This window comes from Caenorhabditis elegans, chromosome I (assembly GCF_000002985.6).
Source record: "Caenorhabditis elegans chromosome I".
NCBI classification, from domain to species: domain Eukaryota; kingdom Metazoa; phylum Nematoda; class Chromadorea; order Rhabditida; family Rhabditidae; genus Caenorhabditis; species Caenorhabditis elegans.
The window spans coordinates 13,491,368-13,508,192 of record NC_003279.8 but is presented as its reverse complement, the minus strand read 5'-3'; the positions used below and the strand labels follow the sequence as shown (position 1 = coordinate 13,508,192).

Sequence of the window (16,825 nt, the reverse complement as noted above, 5' to 3'; positions counted from 1 at the left end):
AGCCAAATGGAAACCTTGTAAATACCAAAGTTCACAGAAAAGTTACTTCCGATTGCCGGAAATCAGAATCACAGAAATTATATTTAAATTTTGCAATATTGATATCTTAGAGGCGTAAATAAATTACCGAGCATCCCGGCTACAAACTACAAAACCACATTCCACCACGTTGAGTTAGTACTCTGGGAAACTTTAATTAATTATGAAAAACTATTATAATAGAAAAACAAGGAGCATTGAAAAAAAAACGAAATTCCGGTTAAAATTGCACTTTGCGAAGAACTAAAAACAAGAACGATGTAATAAAAAAGTTGTTCAATAAAAATATGTTCGTTATTTCATTTGGTATACATTTATAGTTGAAAGTTTTCTGAAACCGTTCAAGTTAATTAAGATATCACGCTATAAATTGTTTACTACTAGAACAATTAATGCATCATGTTCAAAAAAAGTTGTCAATGCACCATGTCATTTTATATTTATGTCTAATCAAAAATGTTGTCGACTGAGAAAATTGGTACTATCGAAATGCCCTAACATGGGATTCACTCTATGACTCAATTTTTAAAATAGTTTCTCTTTTTTGACCAATTCATAAACAGTATCAAATTTAATGACTATGTCATGGAAATAAACGAGCAAAAAAAAAAACGAAATTCCGGTAAAAATTGCACTTTGCGAAGAACAGGCGGAAGATGGCTCAGGTTTCTTGAAGAAGGAGATATCACTACAAACTAAACATTTTTGAACCTATATTAACAAAAACAGCAACATATTGGTTTGGTAAATATAATACAAATACAGGTGTGATGTTATTAATCGCTTAATATTAATCTTCATAAATCCAACACATGGAAGTATGTGACCAACCTGCGTTATTAAATGTTTTCCTTGAAAGTAATAATAAAGTATCAGTGTTTAATTAACTTTCACCATCGAAATTTTTTCAGGTGGTCTATTTTTTAAATTTTCAGATTGAATTGGTGCAAAATAGTAGTCGATTCAATTACAAATACCACTAGAAAATTGTTCAATTGTTTCAAGACGTGCCAATTTAAAATCTCAATTGTCATGCTTATTTTAACCAAACAATCGTTTAATACCGTTTAAATTCGAGAGTATGCTCACAATTAGTTAACATAATACATTTATACGTATTAAAAATATATACATCATACACATATATAAATATTTTGGCGTGCAATAATATAAATATATTCACTAAATTTTGGATTTCGGTTCAAATTTCCTACTTGCAAATTCATAGACATGTCGTATTATTTCAATACTATCCAAATGTTTATCAAGCATATCACTAATCGTCAGATTTCCCATCAAATTGAAATTTGGCAGCTTGCCAAGTAAGCCGATCGCCACCACTATGCACATTAGTGCAGTCACTCCGTATGTCGTTGGATATTCGTCAAACTGAAACTACAGATACTACAAATACTACAAATACTACAAAACCCACCTGAAATACGTGGACCATATAGAACTCATCGATTAGAAATGTGGAATGATGGGTGTCTTCGAGAAATTGGGATAAGGGTATCCAGAATATGCTCTCAACTTCTCCAATGCTAAGAACAAATGTTGGTGGGCGTCTGGAAATAAATTGTAGTTTGTAGTTTGTAATCACTGAATTTAAAAATTTCTTAGTTGGAATTTCGTCAAAATCGGAAAAAAAATTGTAAAAAATTAGCTAGAAGAGACTAGTTATGTAGAGGCTAGTTAAAATTAGCTAGTTATGTACAAAGTTCATAGTTTATAGTTTGTAGTTTGTATTTTGTAGTTTGTAGTTGAAAAACTAAAACTATGTCTACTAGGAGTTTTGCCAAAATTCGGAAAAAAAATGTTCAAAATTAGCTAGTTGGGGCTACTCAATGTTTGTAGTTTATTGTTTATAGTTTATAGTTTATAGTTTGTAGTTTGTAGTTTGTAGTTTTCAGCTTGTTTATAGTATCATGTATTTTGTAATATGTAGTTTGTAGCCAACCAAACGTACTACTAGAGTTGTCTTAAACTAATTTTGTGGCTTATAATGTGAACCTCAACCATTATCAAATTCAAGCCAAAGGTTATACTGTGGTTTGTAGTTTGTAGTTTGTAGTTCATAGCTTGTAGTTTGTAGTTAGTATCCCCGTACCAACCTCAACAAGGCGACAGTCGGATGAATAAGTACACCGAATCTTGCTCGAAACGCTGGAAGATTGCCAAGTACAAGATAATCGTCGTTCTCGTTGACACCGACTTCCTGTAAAAAGAAATATGTCCTTCGATGTGTCTGCACTCTCCTCAATCTCTACACTATTTCTATTCTCCTTTATCTCAGAACACCGGCTAATTGCCTGCGTCTCTTCTCTCTGTCGGAAACCTTGGCAATTTTCCGCAATTTTCAAACGTTCCTATTTTTTTTTTGAAATTCGAAAAAAACCTAATTTCTGTTAAATTTTCCTGTGCTCCTCAATTTTGTAGTTTGTAGTGTGGTCTCCGAACAATTTTTTGCAACAAAAAATTCTTTAACCGTACCAGTTCTCTGATCCGATAATTACTTCGTCATTTCACTTTTCCAAGTTAGTTTTTGCCTCCTTCTGACAGGAGGTAGTATGGAAGCTTTAGTTTGGTTGAGGCTATATTTTTGTAGTTTGTAGTCTTAACCATTTATAGGCATTCCTAATTTTTTAAGCAATCTCGAAATTAAGTGTTATCAAAAAAATCTAAAACATTCGAAAAAAATTACATTCGCCTTACAAAAATGAAAACAATAGTTAATGTTATAAACAATAGTTAAGCTTATAACTCTTACCTCATGTCAATAAAAACATTTGTTCATATTAATCTAAGATTGTAGTTTGTAGTCTATTCAATAACTACAAATTATAAACTTTTGCCGAGCCTACCGAAAAAAACAACACTACCGTCAATAGCGTCTCGTTTTTTTAGTTTTGACATAACTATTGAATATTTTAAATTGAATATGACTAATAACGATATTAGTAATTGCTACTGGTAAATTGTAGTTTATAGTTTTTAGTCTCTTGTCACTTTTTACCAAATCAGGAACTCTTCTGACACCCCCAAAATTCTCTTATATTCCCACTGGAACTCTCTCAAGTCTCCATTTTGATTGTCACATTCTCCCGCCCGTCTTCCTATTCTTCTTCCATTCTCACATTCACACCAATCGTTTTCTCAAGAGGCTAACACACACACCACTTACCTCATAAGCTTCTCGAATTGCTGTCCGACGGACGTTTTGACCATCTTCATCATCCATCATTCCACCCGGGAAACATACCTGTGGGAAAATGCTTTATTAATACTAACAGTAATATTAATTGGTTGTTATTACCGTTATTATTAATTTGTACTCATTTTTGTTTGGAAACCAAGCAGTATACATTATACCTCTAAGTCAAACTAATAATGCTATTTGTAATGTATTATAATCTTGTACGCAGTGTTTTTGCTACAGGCTACCCTGGCTGCAGGTACATAGGTTATTCGGTATGCTGAATTCGTTACCAGTATCAGTTTTTCATGAAAATGTTTAGAAATACCCTAAATGAAGAGATTTTATAACAATGTAGCTAATATTTCTGTTCCGTTTTGTTTTATCAAAAACTCACCACTCAATATAATAATCGTTACACATTAATGCTATTGATATCTTGTACATCGTGCTTTTCCTTAAAATTGCTATAGAACCCCTGACTGCAGGTATATAGGTTATTCGGTATGCTGAATCCAATGACAATATCAGTTTTTCAGGAAATTTTTCAGAAATGACCTAAACCTGACTCCATAGCAGTTGGTCGCACAATAACTTATGTATATCTCAATTCAGTTGGGTTTTCTCAAAAAACTTACCAGTCAATATAGTATTCGTTATACGTTTACTAATGTCATGGTTACATAATTTCAATAACGTATCAATAACGTAATTAATATTTCATACAAATTTTTAATTGGAAACCAAGTAGTATGGATTATATATCATCGGAATTGCATCTAATTCAGACTAATAATACTAACTAATAATAATACCCCGGGCCACCTGAACAATGTAGGTGCAGAGGTTATTCAATATGCTGAATCCGATGCCAATATCAGTTTTTTATGAACACGTTCAGAAATGCCCTAACCAATAGCTCATATCTCAATTCCTTTATTAATCACTCAATATAGCATTCTTCCCTCACCGATGTCATGGTCACATATTTTTTTCCACACCGGTCAATTTCCAACCAATTCACCCGTAACTAAGCCATACCTCTCCCGGGTGTCTTCTCAATTGACGACTCCTCACACATAACAACACTTTTAATTTCTCACTTCCATCGTCATGTAATAGAATCAGGACTCCTGCATCCTGGAAGAACACTTTTTGAGCATATTATTTTAGTTTGTAACTTGTAGTCGTAAAAAATTATCTCGATAGTTGCATAGTTTAACTAACACAATATATCTCTGCACTATGCAGCGGCAAAACATTTTGTAGTTTGAAGTCTTTAATAATACTCACCTATTAATATGCACTATAGCTATATACGTAACAAAAACAACATCGTGATTGTAGTTTGTAGTCTGTCAACTCAAAAATATACTGGTATGCTTTTCTAATTAATAACACTATACATCTCACGAGTAACTTTTTATTTGGCCTTTGTAGTTTGTAGTTTGTAGTTTGTAGTTTTCAATAAGATTCATTGCTATTTCATTCTAACTAATAGCATTATACATATCTCGCTTGAAAAAAATTGTGTAGTTTGTAGTCTCCACCAATACATTAATATAGCTTTTTGTTAATAACAATATGCATATTATAGATGTTACATAATACTTTTTGTAGTTTGGTTTGTAGTTTATAATTTTCCAAATAGCTTAATGATATATTATAACTATCCAACTGATAACATTATACATAGTAATTATACAATTTTAAATTATTCTCGTATTTTATATAGTTGCTGCCAAAACTATCTAGTTATGTAGTTATTAATTAACATGCTTATAACAACCTAAATTTTTTGTAGTTTGTAGTATTTGTAGTCTCCATACCTGCTCCCCTTGGGATTTCGTTGGCACATCACTCAAATCGAGCATCCGTTTGAGGTCATCAGCTCGGCTAACCACACACTTCATCTTTTGCGAAATTTTCTGAAATCTCGAAACATGTATGTATCGCCTCCTGGGGGTGTCTTTCTTTTTCTCAAGAAATCTTATCATGAATCTAAATCTTTTTTTTGAATTGGTTTCCGGGCTACTTCTCATCTCTTATTTTGTCTTGTTTTCGTGGTGGAGGCCCCAGAAATTCGATATTAATTTATTTGTTAAAAATTCAAAACTCGAAAATATTTTGCAAAAGAAAATTTTTTTTTCCAAAATTTTGAATTTTTCGAAAAATTCAAATTTTCCCAAAACCCCAAAAATCTCATTTCCAGGTTTATTAAACCAAAGTAAAAATGGGATCACTTGTTAAATATTTGCCAACCCTAAGTTCCATTCTTCAATACACGTGTTCTTTCACTTAGTCACCTGTTGGCTCAGTGAGCCAGTTCTCTCCTTTACAAAAAAAATGTGAAAAATCAAATGAGCAGCTGACTCGCTTCAATTACCCGTATTTTTTATTGATTTTTAATGGTATGTCCGTCATTTTGGTTGAGGTTAATAGGGGTTTTGTAGTTTGTAATGTAAGGCAATTTTTTTTTTAAGTTTAATGTTTTTCTAATGATGTACGGCACAGAAAACACGAAAAATTCATCGAAATTGTAATTTAGAATGTGAAAATGTCCTATTTAGACGTTTGTGAACCATTTTCCGAAATTAAAAAAAAATCAAAAAAAAATTTTTTTGACCCAAAAAAATTTTTTTTTTGAAATATTAGGCAATAGCTCATAGTACTTAAATTAACTAGTTAAACATTCCAAAACACAATTTTACCGGTTTTTTGTGGATTTCTGTGCCATAAGCCAGGTGATCCTATAGGATCTATAGAGCCTCCTGGAAGAGGTTTACGGCACGGAAAACACGAAAAAAAAACGTTACAAATGTGTTTCAAAATTTGAAAATTATCAGTGTACACGTTGGTAATCATTTCCCAGAATAAAACAAAATTTCGTAAAAAAAAATTTTTTTGACCCTAAATTTTCAGCCAAAAAAAAAACTAACTTAAGTTTCAGATTTTTTTCGGAAATTTTTTTTTCCGATTTTTTTCTGAAATATTCGGAAACAGTTCACAGTACCTAAATTAACTTATTAAACATTTGAAAACACAATTTTAACATTTTTTCGTGGATTTCTGTGCCATAAGCCAGGTGATCCTATAGGATCTATAGAGCCTCCTGGAAGAGGTTTACGGCACAAAAAACACGAAAAAAATTCATCGAAATTGTAATTTGAAATGTGAAAACGTCCCATTTAGACCTTGTTAATCATTTTCCAAAATTAAAAAAAAAAATTCAAAAAAATATTTTTTTTGGCCTAAAAATTTCAGCCAAAAAAAACTAAATTTCAGATTTTATCGAAAAAAATTTTTTTCAATTATTTTCTGAAATATTAGGAAATTGTTTATAGTACATAAATTAACAAGTTAATCATTCCAAAACACAATGTTAACATTTTTTGTGGATTTCTGTGCCATAAGCCAGGTGATCGTAGAGCCTCCTGGAAGAGGGTTACGGCATGGAAAACACGAAAAAAAACGTTACAAATGTGTTTCAAAATTTGAAAATTATCAGTGTACACGCTGTTAATCAATTTCCAAAATTAAAAAAAAAAATTTCGAAAAAAAATTTTTTTTTTGACCCTAAATTTTCAGCCAAAAAAAAATAAATTTCAGATTTTTTTCAAATTTTTTTTTTTCGAAAAATAAAAAAGATTTTGTAGTAGCTTACTTTTAGGCTATTTAATTTCATAACTCAACACCATCAATACCCTTTCCCCATTAAATGTATAACCTAAATTGTGTAGTTTATAGTCTGCTAACCTCCCCGAAATGCACTTAAAACCCACTGAACCCTAGAAGAAATCGTGAAAACCATAACGACACATGTCTCAAACAGACACTGTGTGAGAGGGGACAGATGTGCCAGATGGTCGCCACGTGTGTGTGTAAGAAGTGGGCGGAGCCTAAAAGGGACACGGACAATTTGTCAGTTTATATGTGTGTGCTTGTTATAATCGGAGGCGAGGCGCTTTTTTTTTGTTTTTCGTAATTTTTTATAAAACTTGTATTAGCTTGGAATTTAATATAGTTTGTAGTTTGTAGTTTGTAGTTTGTAGTCTATCATCTTGTAAAACGATAAATAATTGTGTTAACTCAACATACATTGAATTTTAAAAACATTCGAGATTGTTTTAAAACTTCTATAAACTTAATATGTAAAATTGTAGATTTGTAGTTTGTAGTTTGTAGTTTGTAGTTTGTAGTTTGTAGTTTGTAATTTGTAGTTTGTAGTCCATCATTTCATAGAACGATAAACAATTGCCACATTGTGTTAACTCAACATACATTTAATTTTAAAACCATATGAGATAGACTTAACTATGTGAAATAATTACTTGTAGTTTGTAGTTTGTAGTTTGTAGCTTGTAGTTTGTAGTTGTAGTTTGTAGTTTATAGTTTATAGTTTGTAGTTTGTATTTTTTGTAGTCTATCATAACTGCCACGTTGCACTGACCCAACACCCACTTGACACTCACACTAGTAATTACTAATAGACTGCGTTGGGAGAGGACATCTTTTACTGTCTGCGTCTCTCTCACTCTCTCCCTCTCTCTGACAGTCTTCTTAATGTTTATTCAATGGGTGACAGGACCCCGTTCGGAAGCAAATGGTTCTATTTTATTCCGTTTTCTCCCCAACCCCACTGACAAATGCGTGATTCACACGCCATTCCGGTTTAGGAACCCCCACGTCACTGTAAGCTATTTTGGGTGAGGCTCAGCGACTACAAACTACATAATTTTTAAGGTATTGTAATACGTTTAATAGTTATTCAATAGTTTTAATAATGTGCAACACAACGAGTTTTTCCAACAAAAAAAAAGTTGTTGTTTTTGAAAATTTTTACATTGACCAAGTTGATTTTTGTATTAAGTATTACAAACTATAAACTACAAACTACAAACTACAAACTATAGACTACAAATTAAATAGTAAGACTCTAATTGCATTAGACACGTTGCATTTTAACATTTTTTGGCAAGTTTTTTTGTGGAAAATTGTTGCACGGAGCAACTTGATTTTAATACGAGCAGAGCATTTGGCTAAAGACTACAAACTACAAACTACAAACTACCAACTTCAAACTACAAACTACAAACTACAAACTACAAACTATTAGCTATAAAACTTTGTGACGTGGCAACACTTTTTCAATAATTTTTGAAACACAATACTGTATGCTCAAATATTCTACGGAGCAATGAACTTGATAAAATTTTGAAAAAAAAAATTGGGTGAGGCTAAGCCGATATTGTAGTTTGTAGTGTTAGCCTCAACCAGTTTCTCACAAATCAAGTTAATATCTTAGTCATTTTTGTGGTGACTAACCGTTTGTCAAATGTAAGGTTGTATATAAATAGTGTAAATAGCCTTAAAAAGGACAATTGGTTAAGGCTTTGCAGCTTTGTAGTTTGTAGTCTCCGATAGCCTCAACCATCAAAAAGTTTTTTTTTGGTCTTCAACTGGGAGGTATCTTATTACACGGATACCTCCCTTCCACCAGATGTCCATGTGACCCCCCCCCCCCCCCCCTGTCATAAATTACACCTATCTCCTTTGTTTCTTATGAATTATGGGTGGTGGGGAATTATTGTGTAGTTTGTAGTCTCTAAACCTCCTACAAACTACAAAACCTTTTAGCCTCAACCAAATTTTGAAACTTTTCTTAAATTAAAATTAATACCAACACCTAATTCATAAGGTTGTCAATAGCATATTAATTGAGGCTCAGTGACTACAAACTACATACTAACCAGATCAACTTGTCTCTCTTCCTCGTGCTTGACATATCATGCTTAACCTCCCTATATCATATCAAGTGCCATGAGAGCTTATCCAAACAATGACAATGGTCTTTGGGTGTCTGCGTCTCTCTAATTTGCATAATCTCTCTACTTATATTCTCTCAGTGAAAGACTTGTTTCGCAATTGGAAGAGGGGGAGGGGGGGCACTTGTCAATTGACACGAAACGACGTGAAGTTGACAGCCATTTTCACAAATTCTCACATTCTTACTATTTTCTTCATTTTTCTAGGTTAGGACACTATAAACTACAATATTTAGACCTATTTGATAGCTTGATAGCTCCGTACCTAAAATTTTAAAACTTGTGTAACTTGGCGGGGAGTTGAGCTAGAAAGTAATTGCTAACTAACAAAATGTAGGGAATTTTGCGGTAATTATTTTGCTAGTTGGAAACTTTTTGTTAAATCCATTGTTCGTTGAGATATGGGAGTTTAAAGACAATGTAGATGACATGAATGTAGTCTTCAAAGCCCCATAACTCTAGAGAGTGAACAGTTATGGAAAAGTTGTTAACTAACAAAGTGTAGTAAATTTTTTGTATATTATCTGACTAGTTGTGAATTTCTTTTTAAATGCATTTTTCATTGAGATATAGGGGCGTAAAGACAATGTAGAAAACATGAAGGTCACCTATCCCGTCTTCAAAGCTTTATAACTCTGCGGAGAGGACAGTTATGAAAACGTTGCTTACTAACAAAATTTTGCAACTTTTATGTAGATTATTTCGTTAATTAACAATGTTTTAATATCTACATTTTCCGTTGAGATATGGGGATTTGAAGATAGGATTGGCGAACAGCGTGTTTTTTACTTTGACTTTAAACCCCTGTAACTCCGCGGAAAAAAATAGATATCGACAATTTGATTGATAACTAGCGATGTGTAGCAAATTTTATGTTGATTATTTTGTTAGTTAAAAATATTTTGATAAATGCATTTTCCGTTGAGATATAGACGGTTAAAGACAAGGTTGAAAAAGTATTGGCAATCTGTCCCACGTTAAAGGTGTACTCCTCTCTGTGGGGAAATTGCTTTAAAACATGCCTATGGGGTCACAATGACCGAATATCATGATAAAAAAATTTAAAAAAATTTTCTAGATTTTATATGATTTTTTGAAAATTGAAAAAATCTCAGTTTTTGCCTAACTCCTATTTGAATTTCCGCCAATTGAATTCGTTCGTTGGAGCGCGCTTGCATTATTTTTATAATTGTTTTTATTTATTTTCATTATTTCACTGATTTTCTCTATTTTTTGGGGGTTTTTCATCGGAAAATGAAAGAAATAAACAAGAAAAATGCAAAATTTTTATAAAAAAGTAACTTTTACTCTGAATAAAACTAATTTCAGGCTCGTCGTCGTCGGATCGCATAATTTCAGAGTTTTAGGCATTCTCAGTTACTTTTTAATAAAAATTTTGCATTTTTCTTGTTTGGTTCTTTCATTTTCCGATGAAAAACCCGCAAAAATAGATAAAATCAGTGAAATAATGAAAATAAATAAAAACAATTATGACAATAATGCAAGCGCGCTCCAACGAACGAATTCAATTGGCGGAAATTCAAATAGGAATGAGGGGAAAACTGAGATTTTTCAATTTTCAAAAAATCATATAAAATCTAGAAAATTGTTTAAAATTTTTTTATCATGATATTCGGTCATTGTGACCAGGGGTGTGCGGCAAATTTGCCGAATTTGCCGAATTTGCCGTTTGCCGAGCACGGCAAATTTCAAAAAAGTAGATTTGCCGAATTTGCCGAGCTCGGCAAATTTCGAAATTTGCCGCACACGTCAAAAATTTTACAGTACAATTTTGACTAAAATTATTGATTTTTTCGCCAAAAATTTAGTAAAATGGCACAAAGTTGAGTTAGTTTTATGCTTAAGCAGACATACTACACGGAACTAATTCAGAAACCAGTTGTGTGTTAAGGATTCGGTAGTTTTGGTGTTCCAAAAAACATCAAAAATTATCAAAATTTTCCGAGTTTGTTAAGCACGGCAAATTTGCCGAATTTTCCGAATTTGCCGTGCTCGGCAAATATTGAAAAAAGAGATTTGCCGAATTTGCCGAGCTCGGCAAATTTTGAGATTTGCCGCACACCCCTGATTGTGACCCCATAGGCGTGTTTTAAAGCAATTTCCCCTCAGGGTGTAGTCCACCTTTAAAACCCCTATAACTCCGTGGAGAGAATAGTTATCGAAAAGTTAATAACTAACGATGTGTGGCAAATTTCATGCTTATTATTTAATTATTAAGCAATTTATTGATAACTTAATTTTTCACGGAGATATTTACTCTTTTAGTCACTCACATTCAAATAGGCGTAACTCTGCAGAAAATTGAGATATTAAAAAACTTTCAACTAACAAAATGTAGCACATTATATATTGATTATGTTGTCAATTTAGATGTTTTAATAAATTATATCCTTCATGTATATATATATATATATATATATATGAATTTTTAGCTACCGAACTCAAACACGTCGTTACCTTAACTGATCTAAAAAATAATGAACTTTTCCCAAAGTGTTTTATTAAATGTGTATTAATATGTATTAGTATTAATAACTATTAAATAAAATTTATATTTTTCAACATTTTGCAGTTTTTTCCCTCTTCAGGGTCACAATTCTTCAAATCCAATAAAAACAGGATGTTTTTTTTCCAAAATTTCGGTCTGTCTGTCCCAAAACATAACCCAATTTCAAATGCATAGTTGTACTAAGTTTCTCACTCACAGGAAACACACTTTTTTGCTCTCTTTTCTCATAAAAAATGTAACGGCGCTGAGAGAGCCCCCACTTCGTTTTTCGAAAATTTTTTGGGTGAGGCTCACATTTTGTAGTTTGTAGTGAAATTTCTACAAAAATATATGAATTTGAAACACGTTTTTTTTGAATTGTTGAAAACTGACAAAAATCCAATGTTTTCAATTTTTTAATATTTTTGGGATTTTCCTTAAAAATCATTAAAATAGTTTAGCCATTTTTAGTTTAGGATTGTAGTTTGTAGTCCCAGCCTCAACCAATTTTTCAAACCAGCTGATGGTAATTATCCACGTGGCAATGAGCAACACAAGGGAATTAGAAAGAACAAAAGGAATTTTGCCGCCCGTAAATTCTTTTTCCTTTTTTTTCTTGTTACCGCCGGAACATTCAGCTGCTAAACAATCTTTTTCTGCATTTTTCCTATCAGTTTTGGTTAGTTATTGTTTGAAATATCGACTTTGAAAAGTATAAAAAATTTTGAAAAAAATTTTTCAAAAAAAAAAAAATTTGATTGTTTTTTTAAAACCTAACAAATTTGTGTAATATCATAATGTTATGTATAAAACTAACATCAAACTACCCAAAAAATATCCAGAATTTCAGAAAAGTCAGTTAAAGTTTGAATTTTTCAACTGAAAACTTCAATTTTCAAATTCAAACTCTAATATTTCACTGAATAGTCATTCGATTTTTTTGAAAACTTACCAGAAACAGAAGAAAGTCTTTATCTTCTCAATAATATATTGAACAATTTTATACGGTCACTCAATCCTAAGTTATATCTCCTAAAAGTCCCACCGTGCAATGTCAAAGTTGGTTGAGGCTGAGAGACTACAAACTACAAAAGACTAGCTGAGCCTCAACAAAATAGGTAGGAATTTTCCTTGTTCTAGACCAAGTGTTAGTTGAGGCTCGGAGACTACAAACTACAAAAAACCTAGCTGAGCCTCACCAAAAGATCTCCAGAACTTCCGATTCTTGAGACAATCAATCATATGCTTGTCCCTTTCTTTTCCCAATCCTTTTGTCATTAGTGAGCCCCTTTTCTCTCTTTTCTCTGCGTCTCTCCCCTCTCTCTCTTAGAAGCTTCTTCTTTTGCTCCCAGCCACCAGTGCCAACCCGAATTAACATCGTTTCAAACCGCAATTTAATCTCCCCCGTGTCTTCTTCTTCTTTCATCTCTGCGTCTCTCTTTTCTGTATGCACTTTTTCTAGAGGGTCCTAAGTCTTTTTATAGGGTACGAAGGGACTCTTTGGTGCGGTTTCTTAGCGAGAAAGCGATTTTGCACTACAAACTACAAATTTTTAACTAATATATGCTTTTTTTAGACATTTATTCACGTTAATATAATATTATAGTTAAAACATTTTCTGAAAATTTTTAAAATTTCTTTAAAAAATTAAAAAGATTAAGAGTATATTTAACATGAGTGAATTTATATAAGGATATCTATTGATTGAGGCTAAGACTACAAACTACAACTTTTTTGGAAAATAGTATTTCTTAATTCAAACAATTAAAATATTTCTTACTTTGATAGTTAACAAAATTTTTATTTCGAAAATTTTAAAAATTCCAAAAAATTATTTTTAAATAATATAACATGATTGTTAGGATATATTAATATTTAATTTATTGGTTAAGGCAAAGACTACAAACTATAAATTTTCTGAAACTAGTATTTCTTGATTTTATAGAATATACTATTTATTTTCATAGTTGAATTTTTAATCGAAATTTTAAAAATTTGCAAAACAATTTTTTTTCGCATATAACCTATTTACAGTACATTGGTTGAGGCTTAGACTACAAGCTACACTTTTCTGAAATCCAGGTGGATTTTTTAAAACCTTATATATCCTAAATATTGCTCCGATATTTTTTTGATTTTTTTCGAAATTTCAAAGTTTTTCGGAGTTTTGAAAATGTTAAATTAAATAAATATGATTTATAAGATGCTCTGACTACAAACTACATATTTTCATAATCCACGTGGATTTTTCTAAACCCTTATTATAATTACTTTGTAAATTAATTGCATTTTTTTTTCGAAGTTGATAATAATTCCTTGTAACACGTTTGTAAAGAGCCTCCAAATTGTTTTTTGAATTTAAAAACTACAAACTACAGTGCCTCAACCAATTTATTTAAAAAAAAACAAGAAGACACTTGTAAAAACTGTCTAAATTCCTACTGGTCATTGAGAGGAGAACTTCTTCCATTATTCCAATATACCACAAATATCGACAACAACAAACACTCAAATTACTGGTCTCCTATCCTATTATTCCTCCCCGAAAACTTCTAGAGTATCCAATTACCTCTTCTTGCACATCTCTCTTTTTCACTCTCTCTCTCCCAACTTGAAAATTTTCGAAAAAAAAATTTCCTAGAATTTTTAGGAAAATGTTATACCATTCGATAGAAAATCAAATTCTAAACATTTTTGTCTCTTGCACCAACTTTCTACTTTTCCTCCCCGCCGAGATACACCGCTTCAAAGTTTTGAGCTATAGCAGGCTGCGCTCTCCCCTCCCTCCACACTCTCTCCCCTTTAAAACTTTAAACGCTTCTAACTTTGGCTAGATGGTAGTAAAAAGGATTACAAAAAATGTTGTAAGAGATAAAACTTATATTAATTTCATCTCTATCGCTTAACAAAAAATTCAAAAAAAACAACTTTTTTTTTGAGAAAATTTCAAAAAGTCCCAAAAATTATAAACTTTATTCCATTCGATAGGAAATCAAATTCTAAACATTTTTGTTTCTTGCACTCACTTTCTATCAATCTTCCCCGCCGAGATACACCGCTTCAAAGTTTTGAGCTGTAGCAGGCTGCACTCTGCTCTCCCCCCACACTCTCTCTCCTCCAAAACTTTGAAGCGGTGTATCTCGGCGGGGAGGAAAAGTAGAAAGTTGGTGTAAGAGACAAAAATGTGCAGAATTTTGTGTAGAATAATTTGTCAGTTGACAACTTTTCTCTAGCTCTCCTGGTTTTTGAGATACAGTCGTTTTTTCAAAAAATTAAAAAAAAAACAACTAGTCTAGTTTATTACAGGCATGCCAAATAGGATAAAATGATGATGACAATGGCAGCAGACTATGGATCATCCGAAGGTCACTACGATACTCCGTGGGAATTCCTGGCGAGACCCAATTCTGTGAGATTCTCGACCGCCGATGTTAGGCTATCGACAAGTGCGGCCGGCGATGCAAAGGTTTCTCCACATGGTGAGTTTATAGTTTGTAGTGTGTAGTTTGTAGTTTATAGTTTCAGGCTCACCGTCACTCTGCTCGAGCTCCTCGTTCGTAAATCAGCTCGTTCAAATCGGAAATTCAGCAGTCGACGCAAGACGGAAAGTGCCACGTGACGAGAGTAAACGTCGGAGGCCTGTAAGTTTTCATTTTTGGCGGGAAATTTGAATTTCAGGCAACGTGGCCTAGAAAAAATATAACTCGGCCACACTCCAAAAATGCCTTTTTTACATATGCAAATGAGAAATACAATATTTTAGGTACAAAACTTTCAAAAATTGAGAAAAAAACTCGGTCACCTCCGTTTTTTCCAATTTTTTTCCCGAAAAATCGATAATTTATTGCAGAGCGACTCAGAAATCTACATGGAACAAAATATGAATAGAGTTGAAGCGGAAAAAAGGCTTGAAAATCGAAATTTGGGGGACTATTTGCTCAGATCACGTGGTGAGGGGAGTGCTGCTTTATCGTTACGGGCTACAAAAGGTGTTGTGCATATTAAAATTGAGTGGAATGGCGAGAAATGGGTTATTGGTGAGTTTTTATCGATTTTTTAACGAAAAACATTTGGAAAAAAACATTTTTTTTCGAATTTTTCAAAAAAAAAGTTTTTTTTTTTTGAAAAATTTGAGAAAATTTTTTAAACATTTTTTAAAGAATAACAATACAATATATATCACTTTTCATCATAATCCTTCAAATTTAGACTTCAAAATTCTGTAACTCTACGAAAAACCTAATATGTATACTCCAGTATACTTCCATATAATTATAGTTTGCACTGAGAGCTTCAACGGAAAATCAGATTTTGAAATGAAAAATTCGAAAAACTTGTAATCTACCTCAGAATTCAACCGTGAAATTTCAAAAATTTCAAAAAAATCATAGAATTTTGAAAAAAAAAAACGTCCAATTTTATTCGTCATAATTAATTAATTAATTAATGCATTAAAATGCCGAATAAAATTGGTTGAGGCTCTTACACTACAAACTACAATTTTTTGAAAATTGTTTTGACTATTTTAAAGGTACAGGAACATTTAAGAGGATTTTTTTATAAATTAGAAAAATTTTCAGAAAAAAAAATTTTTTTTTGGAAATTTTGAAAAAATAATTTTTTTTCAAAACATTTTTTTTTTCAGAATTTTTTTACAAAACTCTTTTTTTAAACCATATTCTCCAATATTTGGTCCAAAAAAAAACTAAAATGTCTCCTAAAAATTCCCCTATTCTTACAGGAGAAGGTCCCCTATTCCGATCGATAAGCTCTGCCATCTCATTCTACCGACGTCATCCACTTCCAATACGTGGCGCCGATCATTTGGTGTTGAAAAATCAATTAAAACCTGTTTAGCTTGCTTTATAAAAAGTCTCAAACAAATTTTGGAAAAATTACATTTTTCGAAAAAAAAAATTTTGTTTTGAATTTTTAAAAAATTTTCCAAAAAAATTTTTTTTGTATTAAAAATTTAATTTTCTTTCAAAATCCTTACTAATCAAACCCCGCCCACTTTTCTTGCTCCCGGGAGCCATTTCCCTCCAATTGAAACCTCGAAAATTCCGGTTTTCTCTCGCTTTTTCCTAAAAATTTTCTAGAAAATTCAAACTTGTAAATATATTTTTTATTTTATTTTGTGACGCTTTACGTGTATTTTTCCAAAAAAAACCGCAGCATTTGCCACTTTTTCTCAATTTTTAATTTGTTTTCTTGTTCTAATAAATATTTTTTGTTCATTAAAATTTTCTTACTAAT

At 31.9% G+C, this 16,825-nt stretch overlaps 2 protein-coding genes across 2 annotated transcripts; one reads left to right on the top strand and one right to left on the bottom strand.

Moving 5' to 3' along the window:
* Positions 1-1,124: 1,124 nt before the first annotated feature.
* On the bottom strand, positions 1,125-15,210 carry ndx-8 (Peroxisomal coenzyme A diphosphatase ndx-8). Its single transcript, NM_060971.3, has 7 exons — positions 15,101-15,210; positions 5,065-5,163; positions 4,277-4,375; positions 3,224-3,301; positions 2,154-2,257; positions 1,475-1,607; positions 1,125-1,428 (listed from the first exon to the last, which is right to left on the bottom strand). Exons 2-7 carry the CDS (start codon positions 5,146-5,148, stop codon positions 1,222-1,224), a joined length of 705 nt encoding a protein of 234 aa, NP_493372.1. The 5' UTR covers positions 5,149-5,163; positions 15,101-15,210; the 3' UTR covers positions 1,125-1,221.
* Positions 14,876-16,806, top strand: soem-1. Its single transcript, NM_001026662.6, has 4 exons — positions 14,876-15,048; positions 15,095-15,210; positions 15,420-15,606; positions 16,311-16,806. Exons 1-4 carry the CDS (start codon positions 14,895-14,897, stop codon positions 16,424-16,426), a joined length of 573 nt encoding a protein of 190 aa, NP_001021833.1. The 5' UTR covers positions 14,876-14,894; the 3' UTR covers positions 16,427-16,806.
* Positions 16,807-16,825: the final 19 nt, after the last annotated feature.